This window comes from Acanthaster planci, linkage group LG06 (assembly GCF_054643075.1).
Source record: "Acanthaster planci isolate LZ-2023a linkage group LG06, COTS_SCS, whole genome shotgun sequence".
Taxonomy (NCBI): domain Eukaryota; kingdom Metazoa; phylum Echinodermata; class Asteroidea; order Valvatida; family Acanthasteridae; genus Acanthaster; species Acanthaster planci.
This window is the reverse complement of record NC_141782.1, coordinates 1-19,349: the sequence shown is the minus strand read 5'-3', so window position 1 is coordinate 19,349 and position 19,349 is coordinate 1. Positions and strand designations below refer to the sequence as shown.

Below are 19,349 nucleotides of genomic sequence, written 5' to 3'. Positions count from 1 at the left end.
TTCGCTGAAGAGCACACACTTTGCAGTTCAAGCTTCCCCAAAACATCGGACGTCTTTTTCTTCCTTTTAATAAAATGTAAGTAAACGTAGCTCATGTATTATGCCCTTGCGCATGCAACAAGCACTGAATGTCTTGCCACCTAGCAAAGAGCGTCACACGGAGGTGAAGATCGCCCTTGCCCGGCGAGATCTCGCCCTGACCCGTGGAGCCATGAGTATTCCATGGCAGGGATCGCTCCAGGCTTTACCGCCAAGCAAGAGCAAGATTTTTACCAAGCTGTTCGAAAATTCGAAGCGTATGTTCGGCGATCCAGACCAGAAGCTGACTTGCTTGTACGATCGAATGATTTTAGCTGGCCGTGGAACACCTATGGACAAAGGTATGAAAAAAAATCTACAGAAATCACTTTTGAAACAAGAAAAAAAGATTTGTGTTGAGCAATTTACAGGAACAGGGTACAATTCATTTCTTCATGAGACTCACCCCGCAGATCTATTAAAAGCCCCGACATGCTGCCGCTATCACTGGCTTCAGTACCAAACCGGTAAGCAACGACTCATCGATGCTGTTCTACCGTATGAAGACCTGTTTCAACCGCCCACCCCGGTCTCCAAAGCCCTGCAAAACCTCCGTAAACCCGATCAGCTTTCCAGAAGAGTTTGGTGTGATTTGAACCGGAATGCACGAGTACAGGCAACCATTGCCACTGTGATCGTCAGGTGAAAACTCATTAGGTCAAAACATTACGAGCAACATTTTCCTGAAATACAGTTTGCCCTTTACTATCCTTTTCCTATACAAATTGACATTAATACAAAAGAATTCGGGCATGCATTGCAAACAAGCCATTTCTAGGACATCAATTCAATACCAAGTCACCTTAACATTTCATATTGCTTTTACAGTTTCATAGTAAACAATTAGTTTTGATATTGCATATCAAGTCTGATCTGTTTTCAACCTTTTCCTTTCTTGGACTGTTGGACAGTACAAACCCAGTGCTGCTCAGCTTGTTTACTCACTTGTTAAAGTTTACGCTGATCAACTGTCAAACTCTCATTACTTTCCCCGAGGTCAGTGAACTGAGCTCACTACAAGTTTTTGAATTACTCCCTCCCCATTACATGTATTTCTTTTACAATGGAAAGCTGCATCTTGTGTGACCTGTTACAGATGGCACAATGTACGCAATGATCCTGGTTATGACATAGACTCTCTATACGCCACGCTGCGCCCTTACGGTGAGATCGACAACATTGTTCAGACCAGTCCTCTCAGTGCGCGAGTCATGTTCTGTGATCTCAAGGCAGCCTGTCATACTGTGGCCGAACACTCCTTAGGACGACCTGACAACCCTCTGCTGTGCCTGTGGTATCACAAATCCATGAAGAACAAGCGCTTTTACGTTAGAAGGCGACATCTCCATGTTTCTTTTGACCCATCTGCTACTTAGACTATGTAAACATTATTGAACACATGCACTATAAATTGTTTTAACACAACACACCAAAAATGCAGAACGAGGAGGAAAATGCCGACACATTCATTTGAATATATTTTTATAATAAATTCAGTTAAGCACACATGATACATAAATCTGAAACTAGGACAAATATGTTTAAAAGCTTATTTCTTACACTCTACAAAATAATTCCATGTAACAGTCTTTGATTGTGGGTTAAGCATAGTAGTTCCAACCTGAATAAAACTACGAATGTCAACTATGAATGTCAAGTAAACAGTCATGTTCATCATTAATTGTTAAAAATCAAAACTGAAGCTGCCCAACTTTCCAGCATGGAAAACAAGGTGAAAACTTAAACAACACTTTTATAGGATTATGTATTTACAAGATTGTATGGTAAAAATATATAAATTAAATGGTATAGTGAAATATTATAAATATATGCCGTCAAAAATATGAATTTACTGTATAGATAGGTAAAAGTTATTTTGTTCACACGCACCATGTTAAAGCAACGTTTCTGCAAAATGGGTGGAATAACGTTTGTTTTTTATATTTAAAGAAATCAGTTTTCAATGCTTCAAGTAAAAAAAAAAACAAAGTCATGCATGCAAATGGAAGAGCAAAACAGATTTATGTAAAATTCCCAGCCACATGAGAGTGTTTCGTGTTTTTAGTTTGTGTGTTCGTGGTGTAACTCTCATGGAACTCTTCCCCAAAGTGACTCTGTAGAAATACCATTGTCATGGTGACCATTTGGATTCATACATTGTTCACTCTGCAATCCACTCTAACAACAAGAGTTTTCGTTCATTACTCCTCTATCCTTTCGACTTGGAGATAAGTTCTTTTTCCATCTGGCATCTCAGAATGACTTCATTGTTACATCCTTTGTTCCTCTCACTTTGAGGATGGCACTCCTTACAGCTTCTCTGGCTCTCTCTACCTCTGCTATGGTGATATGCCGACTTTCTGACATCCTCTTATGTAACTTGAGGAAGAAAGGAATGTAGGTTAAGTATTCCATGAAATCAATGGTGCCGCTGTCATCCGCATCGATGGTGTTGTAAACATGCTGGACAACCTCTGGGTCAATCCCGGTCTCTAGGTTTCCTGAGAGACAGATGACTAACATGATGTCTTCAAGGGTCAAGCGACCATCAGCATCTTGATCAGTCACCTGGAAAATTTCCTGTTGGGAGGGGGAATGAATGAGTGCTTTATTAAATGCTAAGAGTTTTCAGTCAATTTGAATCAACCTCAAACTGACCCACTGCTAACTACAGCTTAATTTAGCTGAAGGGAGCCCTTTGTGACTTAGATTTGCGATAAAATGCAAGTTACGATATTACTTATTGCATTACAAATTTCATCCATTCCATGTAACCTTCAAAAAGAGAAGCCATGATGTGTATGCAAAATTTGAACTTTTTGTATGGAATGACGACTGCTAGAATTATGTTAAAAGGCCTTTCTGTTTACCCTGTAGTACGCAGTGTCAATGATTGTTACAAGTACAAGGCAGGATCCACCTTCCTTTTTTTGTGCAATGCCTTTCTTTAGGACAAGCTTTATCTGGACAGTGGAAGCCACCAACAGGTTGTCGTTCATGGTATGTACTGTGGCAACTCAAGACAGAATTTGAGGATTTATCCAAGGGGTGTGGAGGATTTTACACTTTTCTAGTAGTGATGACATTTATGACTAATCAGACCAAAGGCCTGATGAATCACATGCTAAGAGATGTGCACATTTAATTTCACAAAACCAAACTTCGACAAAAGCTGGCTAGCTTGAAGCTACGGAAATAGCACACAGCTGAAATCTATTTCTACATATCTACTTTTCTACTTTCGTGAAAACAAAGTGTAATCAAACAGAAATTCGCAATGATGTGTTTTTAAATCCATTATGCTTGGAAAGTAAAAAAGAGCACACCTGAAAGAGAATGAAAATGTCAAGCTGGAAAAGTGGTAAAACAAAAAAGCAAGGAATTAAGGATGCTTGGAAACCAAGGAGCAAATCAAGGAGCAAAAACTTACTTCAGTAAGCATCAGTAAAGTACAAAGCTTAATGTCTTCACCAAGAGGGAGATATTGCACTGGCATTTACTGTTGCATTTTGTCATCTCTTCTCAACAGTGGCATAGCAAAGGCATTTTCTTGGGGAAGGGGGTGTCAGAGTCAATTGGCCGACTTGTAACTTGTTTGCCAACCTTGTGTCATGTAAGATTCACAAAGTGATCCGTGGTACACTACTGTACATGGCATGCTTCAGGGTAAATGACAATGGCTAACGTTTGGTTCCCCTACACCTCCGCTTCTCAAGCTGGGTTTTGTTTCAAGGCCTTACAGACTGCAAAAATGATATGTAGATGCTGCAATGCATTCAATCATATGGAATTGATCAAAATCATTTTGAAAAGGCAAATAATACTCTGATTGGGATGTGATTCCCTCAGTTAGGGTGCAAACTCCCTGATTGGGGTATCCTGAAAACTGGGGTTTCTGACTGATATCTGCAATACCTTATCCCTCAATTGTAGGTATACATATACATGTACATGTATTACCCTAATCAAGGACTCTTATTTGATTCATCATTCAGCTATGTACCTGTTTTGGGATACATTTAGGACAACTGATAAAACAACCTGTGAAGTTGTGGTACATTCTCGTACATACTTCATACACTGCTGAGTAATTGTGCTTAGAAATGAACAAGAAAATGTGATTTCTCATGGGAGATGTAGCGTAGCTCCGATAGACGGATTGTATCCGTTAAATCACATGACCTATAGTGGGTATTAAATATCAACAAACATGGCATCCACCAAAAGCAATGTGTTCATGAGTATTATTTACCAAAAACAGAGCCGATGGTAGATACTGTACTCAGACTGCTGATGTGCTGGGTACTCAAACTACATCTTGCTATGAGGTTGATACCCTCTATAGGTCAGGTGATTTAGCAGGTGCAATTGGTCCATTTTTCTTTTGTTTTATCAGGCAGCAACTGATGACTGGGCAATTTCTAAAAAATCTTCATCCAAAGTCAACACTCTGGGTTACAATGTCACAAATCAATCATGCACACAGTGAAACAGACGTGCGTGTATGACACTATCTTGATGATGAAAAACATGCCAAGTCATAATAAGAAACAATCCCAATTGTATGAAGTGCTACCGTGATGTGGAAACTACTGTACATGGAACTAACATGGTCATGCATGTCACAAAAAAGACAACATTCAAAAGAAACCACGTCAAGCAGAATTTCACAACTGGAATGCAGTATACCAGTCTATTTACTGTGTATCGCCAGTCATCTGATGTGTAACATCCCCTCTGTTGCCTTGACAACTGGAGACCTCTATCTCCACATTGCCTTCCTTCTCATGCCGATGTGATGCTACTAACTTTCGCTGTTGAGGCAAGAGTGAGTGAGCACTGAAGCTACATGATGATAAGATCTTCAACTATGCCAAAAGTGCAAAAGACAGATGCTGAAAGTGACTTTCACTATGCAGTACTGAATCTTTCATAAACGTATCAAAACAAGTTATGAATGGGATATGTACCAGCAGGTGCTGTGTGCAAGGTGCACAATTGATTGCCGACTACAGTGCAATAAATGTTCTCATGAGTGCTCATTCAAGTTCCTAGCAAGAAACTAAGGGGTGAAATTCTGCAATCTGCAGTGCATGTATTTCTATTGATATACTTTTAGACCAGGTTGTTTAGAACTAAATTTTCTGGACGCTGACACGCCAGTAACTCCTTGCACAATCATAAACTGCCTCAGAACTCTGGTGGTAATGTTGACCATGAGGTTTGGGCAGGTACAGTGACCGAACGGAGAACTAGCTATGATATCCTTCAAAATGAGCAACAACGTCGGGTTTGTTAACCACTTCGTGCCGGTGGCAGTTATCAATGTTGATGATGCTGGGAAAGGATAATTATCATTTTTTTTCTGTTTTCAAAATTCTTTAAAAATTTATTTCTTCATTTACTGGACACTTACACCCACACGAAGGACTGTCTGGTTTTTACTCTAATCTGACAGACAACATCTATTGACGCTGGAGTATTTCAGCTAAGCCTGCCACCTTGTAAAAAGAGCCCAGATTTTGCTGTGTTATGTAATTTTCTTTTGTTCACGAGACTGGCACAGTGCTGACCTCTTTTCAATAGGGGCCAGATTAGTGTGCAGCGGTACTGTGTGGCTCATCGATGCAGTGGTGGAGCGCATTTGTCCTCGGTGGTAATCTGCTTACACTAAATCCCCCAAACTGTGGTATACTGTTTCAAAACAAGGCTGGATTATCTCCACTGTTGAGAATGAAAAATTGTCCAGCAGCCTGGTCTTTTGTTACAAGTACGGTCTATTGTTACAAGGCCCAGTTCCCTTTGTCTGATTTCGGGAGACCCTGGCCACGCGAATAAAGAATATGTGTTCGGTACTTGGAACCCCGGCGGCAAGTGGTTAAACCTCATCGTTTGGAAGTTTATCAATTCTCAGAGATTTCTCGATTGTCTCCATTTTTTGTTACCTTGTAAGCCGTGATGCTCTGGGCAAGCCTGTCTAGATCCAACTCCAAAGGAGAATCTGTTGACTCAGTTAGTTTCCCTGTTAGCTTATCATTGAGCGCAGCGACGATTACAAACTCACGCTCATCGATTGTTTGGTCTTTGTTTAGGTCAAACACCTGTAAATAGTGCACAAATAGAGATTCCACGAAAAAAATTTTTATCATGCTTCTTTATGAGAATGGCCAATAAACCTTTCAGTTGGTTTTATAAAGTGACCCTGATTACTCTATCTGAACTGCCCAAAATCCATCAAGCTCAAAAAAACTGGTTTGATTTGATGAATAATAGGTACAGAACTGGTGAGAAAAACCATGATTACTGTTCATGGTGCCACAAAAGTCATGAAAGTAGTGGCATTACAATGTAAATTTCTGTCTGTATTCAGATATGTTCTATGTGGATATTCCAAAGAGAACAGGTGTATTTAAGTAAAAAATGACACCTAGCATTATCACAACCCTGTTTTTCTTTCCTCTGATATTTTACCTGCATGAATGCTCGGCCTAATTGTCTGTTGGTCTTGCCTCTATACATTCTCTTAAAGAGCTCCTGTAAAGTGATGACACCGTTCCCATCAATATCCAACTCCTGAAATTTCTTCTCAAACACTTCTTGCTGCCGAGGGCTGATGAAATTATAGATGTCTGCCATCTGGGAAGGAAAAGATCGCAATTTGTTCACTTTCCAAGGCCACTTGGGAGACGTTGCATTTATCAAGATGTTGAATTTTTCAACAGCTAATTTGTTACAAAACAGTATCATTTTAAAGCTGCATTTGGAAAAAATTTTCAAATGATTCCTCAGGTAAAAGATCATCTAACTGAATGAACAATGTTGAAAAGGTTTGCTAGTCAACTTAAAGAGCCAGTGATATGTGCACTCCCCGAGGCCTAACATGATCATTCTTGTTGAGAATGATTTATTCTCTTTTGACATTCATGGTGCAGTCTCCTGATCACGTTTGAATTCTAGGACATGGAATCATGATTCAACTTAAGATTTTTACAAATATAAAGAATCTGTCCTACAACTGCAAACTCACCTTAGACTTTGCTTGTTCCACTTTGGCTGTGGCCATGATGGAGTCATCTGCCTTCCTGGCCTTAGCACTTCTAGCTTCTCTCTTCTCCGCCCTTAATCTCTCAACCTCCTTCAATTCCTCATCATTACGGACTTTCCCAAACACTTCCTGTCCGTAATCAATGTCCTGATTGTCAATATTCAGCTCATCCAGGTTCAGCTCTGATCCTTCCAGATGTCCAACATCTTTGATGCCTCCTTTGAGACGGTCAATCCTCCTTAAACTTTCCTCCATGGCTGCAATCTTGTCATCACTAACGATCATTCCAAGAAGGGCTTCCTCAGCAGTTGGATGACTTGGTTCCTCTGATGCCCTAGCAGCGAGTTCTCCTGGGCTAGTTTCTTCTCTAGATGAATCAAAGCTATCTGTATCCTTTCCATTTGAAGAGGTAGGACGATCAGGCTTAAAATTACCAAGCATGTCCTGGATATCATCATAATCTGCGTCTGCTCCCTCAAGTTCTGTCATGAAGGCACTGAATGGATGAAATATGAAGTCAAAGAAAGAAACTGCAACTGGTTCCATGCTCCAAAATAACGCAAGTATTATAATTATTTCCTTCAATGTGAATAGCATTTAATACATTAGCTATTATTATATGGTAGTTTTCACAATGGTGTGGGAGGGAATACTTGTTGCAGGAATCAGATTTCTCTTTGGAAGGGTCTAAGTAACAGACACTCATATCTACTCACTCCTTTCCTTTCTTTTTGGCTGTTGTCTTAGAAATCTTGACATTTGGCATCATGCTAGGAGAAAGATAGTAGTAAAGACAATAACACCATCACAATCAAAGAACTGAAATACAGCGCATAAAACCTCAATATTGCTATTGCAGGTAAGACATGACAAGGTGCATGTATAATGCCATAAACAAAAAAGAAACATGAAAGATTTTGGGTGTCTTACTTTTGTATTTCCACCTCATCTGTGCTACCAGAACCGTTATCTGTATCTGCCCAAATAAAGAATAGTAGTGAGTTTCATTTCTAGAACAGATGTTCTGAAGGGAGTTTGGGAAGAAAAGTTGATACTCCAGAAGTGACACTTGACAAAACAACAGTTTAATGGTGCTCTCTAGCATGAGGAAGCGCTTACTTTTTATATTCTTAAGAAATAAGTTGATCAGTGATTCCCGCAGGAATAGACTGCTGAAAAGTGCAGGAATATCTCTGAAACTACGTGCTGGCAGAGTAAACAAGGTGTGAGAAATTAATGGATCATAAATAAAAGGAGAAAAGTACAAAGTTAGTGCGTTTCCAAATCACATACATTGTAGTGAGTTAAAGTGTACATTTAAATAAGTCGCGGTTCAACATTACTGGAACTCTGTATTAATGACTGTGATGAAACATGAACCGGTAACAAATTCCTGCTCTAGGTTAATTTCAAAAATATTACATGCAAGGAGAGATAAATCTTTAACACTTACAAAAAGGACAAAAGCAAATGTTACACTACTTTTGTTGTTAAAATGAGGCCTCGTCATGCAAACATTAGCACAAGAACACAGTCATGCAAAGATCTCAAAACATGTGCATGTAGTGTGTAAAAGATGCATACTTACAGGTGCATCAAGGGCACCACAAAAGGTGTCAGGTGCACCAAAGATCTCATGAGGAACTACTGAGTTAAACACACACACAATCACAGGGGCACCCAACAGTTAAAGTGCAAGTACAGATTGACGTGATGTCCATGCTGGGAGAAAGTGCATCTTCAAGTTGGTAAATATGCCAGTGGAAGAACCTCGAGAACGTCACAGCAAGCGGTTGGGCACGTCAAGCACGACCTACCACCATCATCTGTCCTCACGGCGTCATGTTCATCTTCTGGTGTGAGGATCCCTTTCTCTTCATTATCAACTGTCTCTACTCTTTCTTCTCTAATGTTTTCATCAGGGTTCTCCTTGACATCTGGTTTCCTCAGATTTGTCTCATCCCCCTTGGGTTCAGTGTCTGGGCTCTCCTGGACATCATCAGTGGTCTGTGTTATGGCGCCCTCTACTGGCTGGTCAACATCCTGACCTCCATCGTTGCTAATTGGTGGATTATGATCTGGGTTGTCTTGTTCGTTTGTTGCCTCTTCCGCTTCATTAACTTTTTCATGTTCTTCCTCACAAACAGAGTTTTCAACGTCTGCCATGACCTCTCCCTTCTGGTTATTATCATGATCTATCCTCTCAACATCATTTTTAGCCAAATCACTTTTGTCATTCTCTTTACCAACAGCTGCTGCAGATTTAGCAGCATGAACAAACTCCTCATTTTCATTAATTGGTGTTGCTATGGTAACTTTATTTCCATTCTCAGTGGTTTCTATGGGGATTTGAGATGCGTCAGTATCATTACCTTCTCGTTTCTCTTTCTGTTCTTTGGTGGCTGATGACAGTTTTGTCTGTTAAGAAAACAAACCAACCAGATTCACACTCTCTTTCATGAGTAGGGTTTTTGGCTGCTGTGTTCACATGAAGCAGTGCTATATACAGGCAAACCACACAGTGGGTTTTATCAGTATTGTCATGGATTTAGGACAATGAAGGCTTGGTGAAAAACTGAAACTCTGGAAGAATTTTCACATAAATTGTAGCAGCAAACAACCTTCGGTGTTCACAAATTTGTTTGCTTTGAAAACAAAATTGTTGTTACCAGTCAAAATGTCTTATACTCTGTATTTCTTGTGACTGGCTCCTTGCCGATTTTCACTTATCATAAAAATCTGCTTAGCATATTTTCTGCTTTAATACTGAAGCTCCACAAAATTGGGCATCAGCGACAGGCAACAATGGGCAAATTTGCAACGCACCTGCGGAGTACCACGTCCACTGCCCATCCTGAGTCCGTATCTGCCGTAGTAGGTGACTGGGATACTGATGTACGTAATCATGTGGTACAGAAAAACCAATCAGATACAGGGCATGCAAATAAATGATATGGTGATACATGCAAATAACATGCAGAATACTTGATGAATCAAGAACTAAAAATTATAAAAAAAAGAAGTGCACAACTAATGGGACCTACTGTAATTGCTGAGGGATAACGTTAAGGAAAAGACCGCTTGAATGAAACAACAATGCATTATTAAAGTAACCTTACATGACGCCCGGGAGCTGTTAAAAAAAACCCAAAAAACCCCAAACCCCCCAAAACAGCCACTAGAAAAGACAGAAAAAAATACCAACTCAAGTTACAGGTGGCATGCTAATTAATGACCCTACCTCTCTCTCTTGGTTGACCTAGCCTGGATGAGTTGTCTTAGCTGATCCATCTCTTCACTGTCTACCATGTAGCGATCGTGAATTGGCACTGCTGATCCACACATATGGTACTTTCTGTCCTTGCGGTGAGCCATAACCTATCATCAAAATTAGGACACTTAAAGGATCCAGGAAACGAATTTTTCTTAGACTCACTTTTTGTGTATCTCTGTACTCTTCTTCCATGCATGAAGACTGTTTGACATCTTTTTTGAGTTACATGAAATGAACGGTGCACTTTTTCAAACATTAAAAATTGACCAAGCATTTCTGGACAAGTGAGGGCGCTTTTGCTTTGATGTAAATCAAGGAAGACATGGTTCAGGTGGCATGTTTTCATGTTCAAATTGTGAACCCAAAATTTGCTATCTGGGAACATTTCTGTGAAATGGATTTTTGCTGGATTATTGCCATATACTTACACAGCAATAAATCGCCAAAAAAAATGAAATCTGCCATAGCAGTGGTTAAAAAAATCTGAAATTTTCTATGCACAAATCGATGTAACATTGAGATTTGGTGCCTTGGATGACATCATAGTTCTGTTCATGAATATGCAAATTTCATTAGCATAACACCAAAAAAGCATCAAAATATGGGTTAAAATTGCAAAACAAAAATTTAAATGAGGTTAATTGAAACCCAAAGATGCAATTTCAAGGGTTTTTAGTAAAATCTATAAAAATATTTCTGTGAGAAGTTTACGTTTCAACACATGATCAATTGGTAACAATCAAGTTCTAAACATTTGTTCCATATGACCTGCAAGTCTGACTTGCTCAAAGGTCGCAAAAGTTTGACATCACAGAGTTACTTTGGTTGTCTTCTTGAGTGTCCTAGCCTGTAACAGTGCAATCCTTTCCTCCTCAAAACGTCTCACTTGATCACTTGTTGCCCCGTTGGAAGACACCGGATGGAGAACCTCAGCAGCAGATTTACTTCTGTTGTAGAATGAACAAAACAAATTGACTTGAGCAGGATCAGAGCCTACAAGCTGTGGAATACTGTCACATTTAGCGGGATCAGAGCCTACAAGCTGTGGAATACTGTCACATTTAGCAGGATCAGAGCCTACAAGCTGTGGAATACTGTCATATTCAGCAGGATCAGAGCCTACAAGCTGTGGAATACTGTCACATTTAGCAGGATCAGAGCCTACAAGCTGTGGAATACTGTCATATTCAGCAGGATCAGAGCCTACAAGCTGTGGAATACTGTCATATTCAGCAGGATCAGAGCCTACAAGCTGTGGAATACTGTCATATTCAGCAGGATCAGAGCCTACAAGCTGTGGAATACTGTCATATTCAGCAGGATCAGAGTCTACAAGCTGTGGAATACTGTCATATTCAGCAGGATCAGAGCCTACAAGCTGTGAAATACTGTCATATTCAGCAGGATCAGAGCCTACAAGCTGTGGAATACTGTCATATTCAGTGTTCTGCCAAATATCCAGTCTTACGAAGGCAGTCTCCAAATTATATAAATCCCAAAAGTAAATGCTCATCTAACTGCAACAATGCAGGAAGTAACTGACTAGGTGGAAGATGCCTATAAATTTTATTATGTACAGTAAAATCTTGATTAGCTCAAAGAAAATGAAGTTGGAACTCTGCTTATCTGGAAGACATACATCATTCCCATCAAAGGAAGTAGGCTATGATGCATAAAAATACCTCGGTAACTCAACATGCCCACACCACAACATGCATATCCACTTATCTTGAAGTTTTTGTGATGCCGATTAAAAAACAAAAGAATGAATCTCATTTACAGGTATAAATATTTAGTGAAATCAAGTTCACTTAACAGGAAAATAATTATTTAGGGCACTTTTCTAACCTTCGATGTGGCTGACCAACCACCGATGTTCCTAGGTATCTCTCTGAGCACACACTGATGTTCTTTTTCCCCTGGGGCTGGGGGATGTGGCTCGCAAGACCTCTGAACTTTGCACCTGGGGGAGGGGAAGCTGCTTCATCTTGGTGGTGGAACTACACATATTTTGGGGGGAAGGAAAGAATTGAAATTGTTGTGATTATGACATTTGAAACACATGTCCAAAGCGGAATAAACAGAAATGTGTCCTACATGTCTGCCAAACAAATTAGGTAGAATGTTTACAAGTGACATATTTTGCTTAACAAGAAAGTAAATGGGAAAAATGGAAAAATTATTTTTCAAGATTTTCTTGAAATAATTTAAAACTATCTTTACATTCTCCATGGCAACACATGCAGTACAGAATGAAACCCAGGGAAGCTCTGTCATGAACAGAGGGTGTCCTCTGTTACATGTGAAAAAAAAAATGAGTTTTAATTTTAAAGACTGGCCACCGGTATATCAAAAGCAAAAATTAAACGAGAAAAAAAGCACAACTCACTAGAAAGTCCAAGGAACACTAGCAGAACAGCTGGAAAAAGGCAAGCAGATGATATCATAAAAAGCAAATGAGTTACATGCAGGTAGCAATTAGTCAAGCATAAATTAAGCCACAGAAAGATTCATTCAAATCAAGCTCTTGATTACAAGTACATGTACCTGTACAAATACAATTTCTCTACACTAACCCTATCTATCCACACAAGGTTAGAGTCCAGGCAGGCACTCAACAAGTTAATTCTCTTTTGTTCCAATTCAGCTTAAACTAAAGTCCACTGGAACCTCAAGAACAAACTGACCGATCTCAGATAAGACACCAAAGATTATTCACGCATTGCCCAGTACACTTTGTACTTGGTGAGTACATATGTACAGTACACGTATTCTCATATGAAACCCATCTACACTGAGCAAGTTCTACTGTGCGTTGGTCACCAATTACCTGACGGATGACATAGATGTTCCTGCCCTTTGTTGTTGTCGTCTTATATTTATTCCTGATGGGCTCTGATACTGACAAAAAGAAAGCACAATATCTAGAAATAGACAAATATATGGAACAGTGCAAGACAAATTATACCAGATTTGAAAAAATGTGTGAAGCCTAAAATCATACTCACAAAGGGATATTGTTTGGACGTTTTTATTTTTTAAAGTGGATTTGGAATGACAAGAATATATGTCTGCATATTGCAGGTGCAGAGACTGGCAATGGACCAGTATCACACTGTGCTTTACTAGATTACAAATTATTAACCTGTGAGACATCTGATAAGAAAAATGTAGAAAAGAATCATTCCTTATGAATTGAAAAAAATTTACAAATATTTTAGAAAAGAGAAGAAGGGAGTATGATGTTGCCTTTCTATGATTAACTTCTATAGATTTGGCTAGGCAGGAAGCATAAAAAATGAAACAGATTTTCACTATGAAATATATAGTTTTAGAAGAAACAGTGAGGCTCAATACAAAGCATTTTAAATGGAGAAAGTGCTCCTAAAAATGGTTTGTGACTATTCTCCGTTCATAAGAACAGCATGGGAATGGCACCGTGAACCATCCGCACACGTAATGATTAGTGGCACCGTGAACCATCCACACACGTAATGATTAGCATGTACATGTACATGTATGTTTGAACCAACTTCTAAATCCAATAATCAATGTAGGCAATAACTAGACAAAATGGCCGACTGAGGAAACCCTAAAGCAATAGAGGTTGTACCAATGTCCTTCCAACCTTTTGGTATAACTCATGACTAGTGGACAGGTGCTCAGCCATCAGGATCCCAAGCTTCCGAACAAAAGTACTGCGGCTTTGCTGGCTGTATGCCGACTGTGCATCATTACTAATCACAGAGGGTGCTCTCTGAGAAGGCAAGGCTGCAGATTGGGCCCTGCTGTGCATGCGCACTGACGGAAGCACGGGTGACGTTGACCGTGACGTGGTCAACATGTTTGGAATCAATACAATTGGAAATGTCCACAGAACTGAGTCCGATGCTTTGGCAGCAGTTTGAGGAATCTTGTCCTTAGGCCTCGAACTAGACAAAGAGAAGGCGCTATTTCCTTAGCAACGGAAGCTCCTCTGGCCGAAACTGAACTTTGCTGGTTCACAAACAACTAGGAAATGCAGGAATCATGGTCGCATTGCTACCAACAAACTGAACACTCCAAACCAACATGGTTCTTTTCATCCGATGAGGGTTTGCTTCCGCTTGGGGCAGATAGATCCATGGAATAATAAATCCAACAGCAGAGACGGAAAACTCAAAGGTCTCCTTTGGCTTCTTGTGCTTTTCACATTCTCCTAAAATATATCATATTGGTTTCGTAGTTCCACACCACTTTTTCATACCAGACTAATATGCTGTTAAAAGCAGGTAACATCAATTTTTCCAGTTATGGTGAAATACAACCAATGATCAAAAGCTGGTGTTGAGAAAATCCATGTTGTGACAAAGTTGTTGACCATTCCTGAGGAGACCCATCAAAATGGATTGCCAATTACAATTTACATCTTCAGAGGAGTACTCAATGTCAACCTCTAATCTTAACACCAGAGTGGGAAGTCCTCTTATCCATCTGATATTAAACGGTATTCATCATGGCCTCTTCTTTGGCTGAGCAGCTTAAACCAGAAACCACAGACTCAAACATAGCAACACAAGACACAGCCAAAATCAATACACAAGGACAATGAGGTATCTGCTGTGGTGGACTGACAGAACTTCAAGTGAAGGGCAAACATGTTCTTTGATGTAACCCAGACGCCTCTAAACATCATGCCAATTGTCATGTAAATCAACCTATGCAATGAAGTCAGAATGTCAATATTTTATGCCCCAGGTGAGGATGTTTGAAGTCTCTTGTTTTGTCTGTTTAAGGCTTGTGAAAAGAAAACATTTCTGTTTGCAATTTGATTTTTTAAGACAAGTTTCTTCATGGTGTGGTTGGTATTATAAGCTCTGGGTTACTATTTGGAGTTAATTTTAGACTTTTGAAGTGACTGAGCTACTCTCATTCTGTAAAGACACCGATGGAAGGAACAGTATTCAAGACACTATCTGTAATCATTATGATGTGTGTACATATTACAAGCAAGATGGATTTTCTAATTTTAGAAAGTGTTATGAACTTGCTTTAACATATACAGGTAGATGATTAACGTGTATCATTTCAGATATAAAGTTTTTTCTATTGAATTTAAGCTACCTACTCAACTTAAGTAACTCCAATGTAAACTGAACGGGAGTTTCTACTTGCATGTACAATGTATGTTGACAATATACACATATTTAATGGTTCAAATTAATTGACTCAACTGGTCGTGACTCAGGAATTCATTTAGAAGTGATTTGTACTGTGAGTTTACACAACTTGTGCTTGCACTAAAAACTTGCTATAATCTTTGATATGCCCACCTGTCAGTGTACAGTCATTATTGTTCAATTCTTTGTTGTTTCTAACAACATTTGTCCCTTTTTAAAAATATGACTAAGCACTAGAGTGTTGCTTCTCTACTAGCCCCTCCTCAAGGGTTGCTCAGGTCATGTGATAGTTTAGATTTCAGCTCAGATGACAAATTCCAGTGCTTTTATTTCTAGCACTTTGAATTCTTGGGCACACAATTCAGAGCAATTCTAAAGTGGGTATGTGGTTCAATATTCACCTGGAGAGGAAATGTGACACAAGCTGTGTCAACATCTTCATGACGACCATTGTTGATGCCATCCCTTCCATTGATTAAACGTTACACCTGATGATCGAGGTACCCCCAGCATGAGTTCAAAGTAAAGTTAGTTGTAACGTGATACAGTCAATTCAAAGTCAGATCGAATTGAACGAGAGACATATCATTGCTCTGCAAGGCCTCCGTTTCATACAAGCGCAGTTAAAAAAATAGCAAATATAGTTTGCTTAAAGTAGGTACAATTTAGCCAGGGAAATGTCAAGTAGTATATCAGGCATTTCATTATCTACATTTGTTTTCACAACTCAATGATCCTGAAATATCAAACAAAAAGAAAAAATATACGCTACAAGAAACAAGCTCACTCCAAGTGATGTTAGATCAAATTCTTGAAATTACCCAAATGAATCTGTTGGAATATATAAAGTGCAGATGATAACATGGACATCAATAAACAAAACACGTTTGTTAACAAAATACAGTATTGTTGAGTAGAAACATTTCTTGACAGAAACATCTGAGACTTAACTGGCTCATGTCATTTTACAAGACATCATGACAGCATCTCAAGAGCATTGAAAAAAATTAATGTGTAGTTACAAACTTACATGTACCTAAATGTAAACGTACATGTAGGGAATCATATGTAAGGTTTTCACTTACAGAGTTTGAGAAGCTCTCTTGGAAGTCAACAGCACTGTTTGTTGTTGGACCACCAATCTTTGGGAAAGAATCATCTAATGTTATCTCCGTTGAGGGGGATGTACGCACACTCAAAGACGCATTATGAGGTGCCTTCGAGGGCTGTGGGGTTTCGTGGCTATTGGAACAGTGTGGTAGCAGGACAGGGCCCATCTTAGCAGGGGCATGATGATGATGGACATGAGGAATCTAGACGAAAAACTGCCAAGACTTGGAGCAATGAGCTTCTTGAAAAGCTTGTCTGATTCACGGAGGTCTAGTGACAGAAAATACACTAAATCAATATTTACAGTCAAGAGATGCGCAAGTAGGCCTATCCAACTTTGTCACCTGATTAATGACATTATTAATAGAAGCCTAGATAATCTGGCCATTTGGGAGTATGGCTTGGCCTTGATGATATGAAATTGGAAGCTAATTTTAGGCCTAAATATAAAACAATAATTTAGCATAAGCTAATGACATAGCCTACCCTACTTCATCAAAGTTCCAGTCTATCGTTTTGTCATTTATGCATCTTGTTCGTTTGTGGCAACAAAGAGCTAAAATTATAAAGAAGGGTGCATAACAACTGCCTACCCCAGAATTGCAGAGTTCGACGTCTGTCACACTCCCATGAATTCGTGGGAGTGTTGTGGGAGTGGGGTAGAGGTCAAGCCCCACAGTCCTGGGGGGAACAATTGACCTGATGAAATTTTATCTCGGTGAAAACTGTATTTTTTGGAAAAAAACATGGTAGGATCTTGACTTGAAATCAAATGTTGCCAAGCCATGTTTTGAATTGTACTGGAATTCAATGCAGCTACGCATTTTCGTGCACTGATCTGACAATACGTAATAACCACGGTTGCGTGTGCCTAGTGACGATGCTTTTGTGAAAAATGAAACGAAAATGTGTGCAATCTTTGGGAATGAGCTTTTTTCACAGTTTTCTTTACAATAACAGCTTGCCAGAAAAAATTATTTCACAGGTAATGAAGTGCCATACTTGTAACTATCTTTCAACCTTGTATCTTTTGACACAAAATTTTCATCACCTACATGTACATGTTCTTTTTTGAAAGCTGCAAATAAACGATGCACTTTAGTATAGTTGATGTACCCTAAAGTGGCGCGGCCCCTAACGTGGCACACTTTCATTTTTCACTTCTTGTGTCTTAATGGAGCAATATTTTCGGTTCAAATTTCACAGGTAGTGAAACTTCACTCAGCTCCTCATATTTTGATTCATAAATCTTGATTTTTCTTACCTGCTACATGTACAAAGTTTGAATGAAATCTTATTTTCGACTGATTTTTCCTTTTTTTTCTGACGTGCGAATTGAGTTTGTTTAAAATGTGCCAAAAATTAGGAAAAGAATTTTTTTACAAACTTGTGGGTTGGTATTTGAGTGAAGGTAATGGTGCTTTACAAGAATTTATCAACTTCAAGGGATTTTGTAAATGTTTATATGGGATTTTCTGAGATTTTTCAAGTGAGCAATGGTAGGGAACACTCAGCTGAATTTCGATTGCCGACAATTTTGGATTTCAAACATCGGAATTTATGACACAGAAATTGTTCACAAACACCCTGTATCACGAAGGCAACGGTCCCAGTTTTTAACCAAATGAGTTTTAAGTTTTTCAAGACAGAGGTTTGGCAACGTAGTGTGACGAAAGTCATGTGAACGAATGCTTTGCTGTCTTTAGGCCTAAATATTAAAAAAGGAATTTTTTTTGGAAATTTATGTTCAGAAAAGAGTTCCATATACTGGTTCCACTTGACACCCCGTGACCAAACTCTATGACACTGGTCTAAAAATTTCTAAATGTTTCCTGAGTAAATGTGGACGTCGTCTACATGTACACTGCATTGCGACTAGGACATAAAGTCCTCCTGCCATAGTGACAAGTTTTTTTCTCACATTTTCACCTGGTGGAGGCAGCTAAAATGTCGTTCATGAGTGCCTTGTATCCTAAATTCCATAGATGCCGAGTTAAAGGTACTAAATACGCTCACAGACAACATATTTTGCAGGAAATTTAGCACAACTCCACACTTTTTGTTGTTATTCATGAACGATCTGAATTCAACAGTTAAAATGTAGCTCTCCCTTCTATTATAGGAACAGGGTCCCCAAATTTACAGTCCTCAGAACTTAGTCCCTTATTTTCAAAATCCAAGTTTTCACCAACTTGACCGAGGAGCCTGAGCTACAACTATAAACTACTGTACTATGGCCAGGGTTTACAAATTAAATCTGCACGCATTATAGCCTACTGCACACGTCATGTGTGACCTGACGGATTTCATTATAGCCCAGGTTGGACCATGGAGGAAGGCTTCCTCCATGGTTGGACCAAGTAACTTGTAAGTGTTGGACGTTGTCTTCATGCATGTAAATGACTGGGCTAGGCCATGCTTGGCCCATGTGCGACCGGCAATACGAAACTTAAAGCAAAGTGTAACCATGGAGGAAGGAACCACGGTAAAACCACAATGACCAAGATCAGACCATCTGAGTTGAATCAATACCTGACACGTCTTCTCACCTTTATTGGCAGCAATCATTTTCTGGAAAAAAGTCAAATGTGATCGATTGACTTCCAGCAATCGAACCGCAATCGCCAAAGATCGAAACTTGTCATGGTCATTTCTGTACCCGGCAAGTATCCATTTTCTTAAC

At 39.3% G+C, this 19,349-nt stretch overlaps 1 protein-coding gene and 1 pseudogene across 2 annotated transcripts; one reads left to right on the top strand and one right to left on the bottom strand.

Moving 5' to 3' along the window:
• Positions 1–2: 2 nt before the first annotated feature.
• LOC147798708 (uncharacterized) lies at positions 3–2,119 on the top strand. The gene is made up of 3 exons (XM_087137805.1): positions 3–380; positions 492–720; positions 1,175–2,119. Exons 1-3 carry the CDS (start codon positions 101–103, stop codon positions 1,452–1,454), a joined length of 789 nt encoding a protein of 262 aa, XP_086993931.1. The 5' UTR covers positions 3–100; the 3' UTR covers positions 1,455–2,119.
• LOC147798707 (uncharacterized) lies at positions 1,529–19,340 on the bottom strand (annotated as a pseudogene). The gene is made up of 15 exons (XR_015425596.1): positions 19,216–19,340; positions 16,642–16,936; positions 13,228–13,298; positions 12,787–12,816; positions 12,246–12,397; positions 11,218–11,344; positions 10,365–10,501; positions 9,950–10,013; positions 8,941–9,541; positions 8,054–8,099; positions 7,840–7,893; positions 7,106–7,619; positions 6,550–6,714; positions 6,024–6,179; positions 1,529–2,658 (listed from the first exon to the last, which is right to left on the bottom strand). The product of XR_015425596.1 is annotated as an uncharacterized LOC147798707 (transcript).
• Between the last annotated feature and the right edge of the window lie 9 nt (positions 19,341–19,349).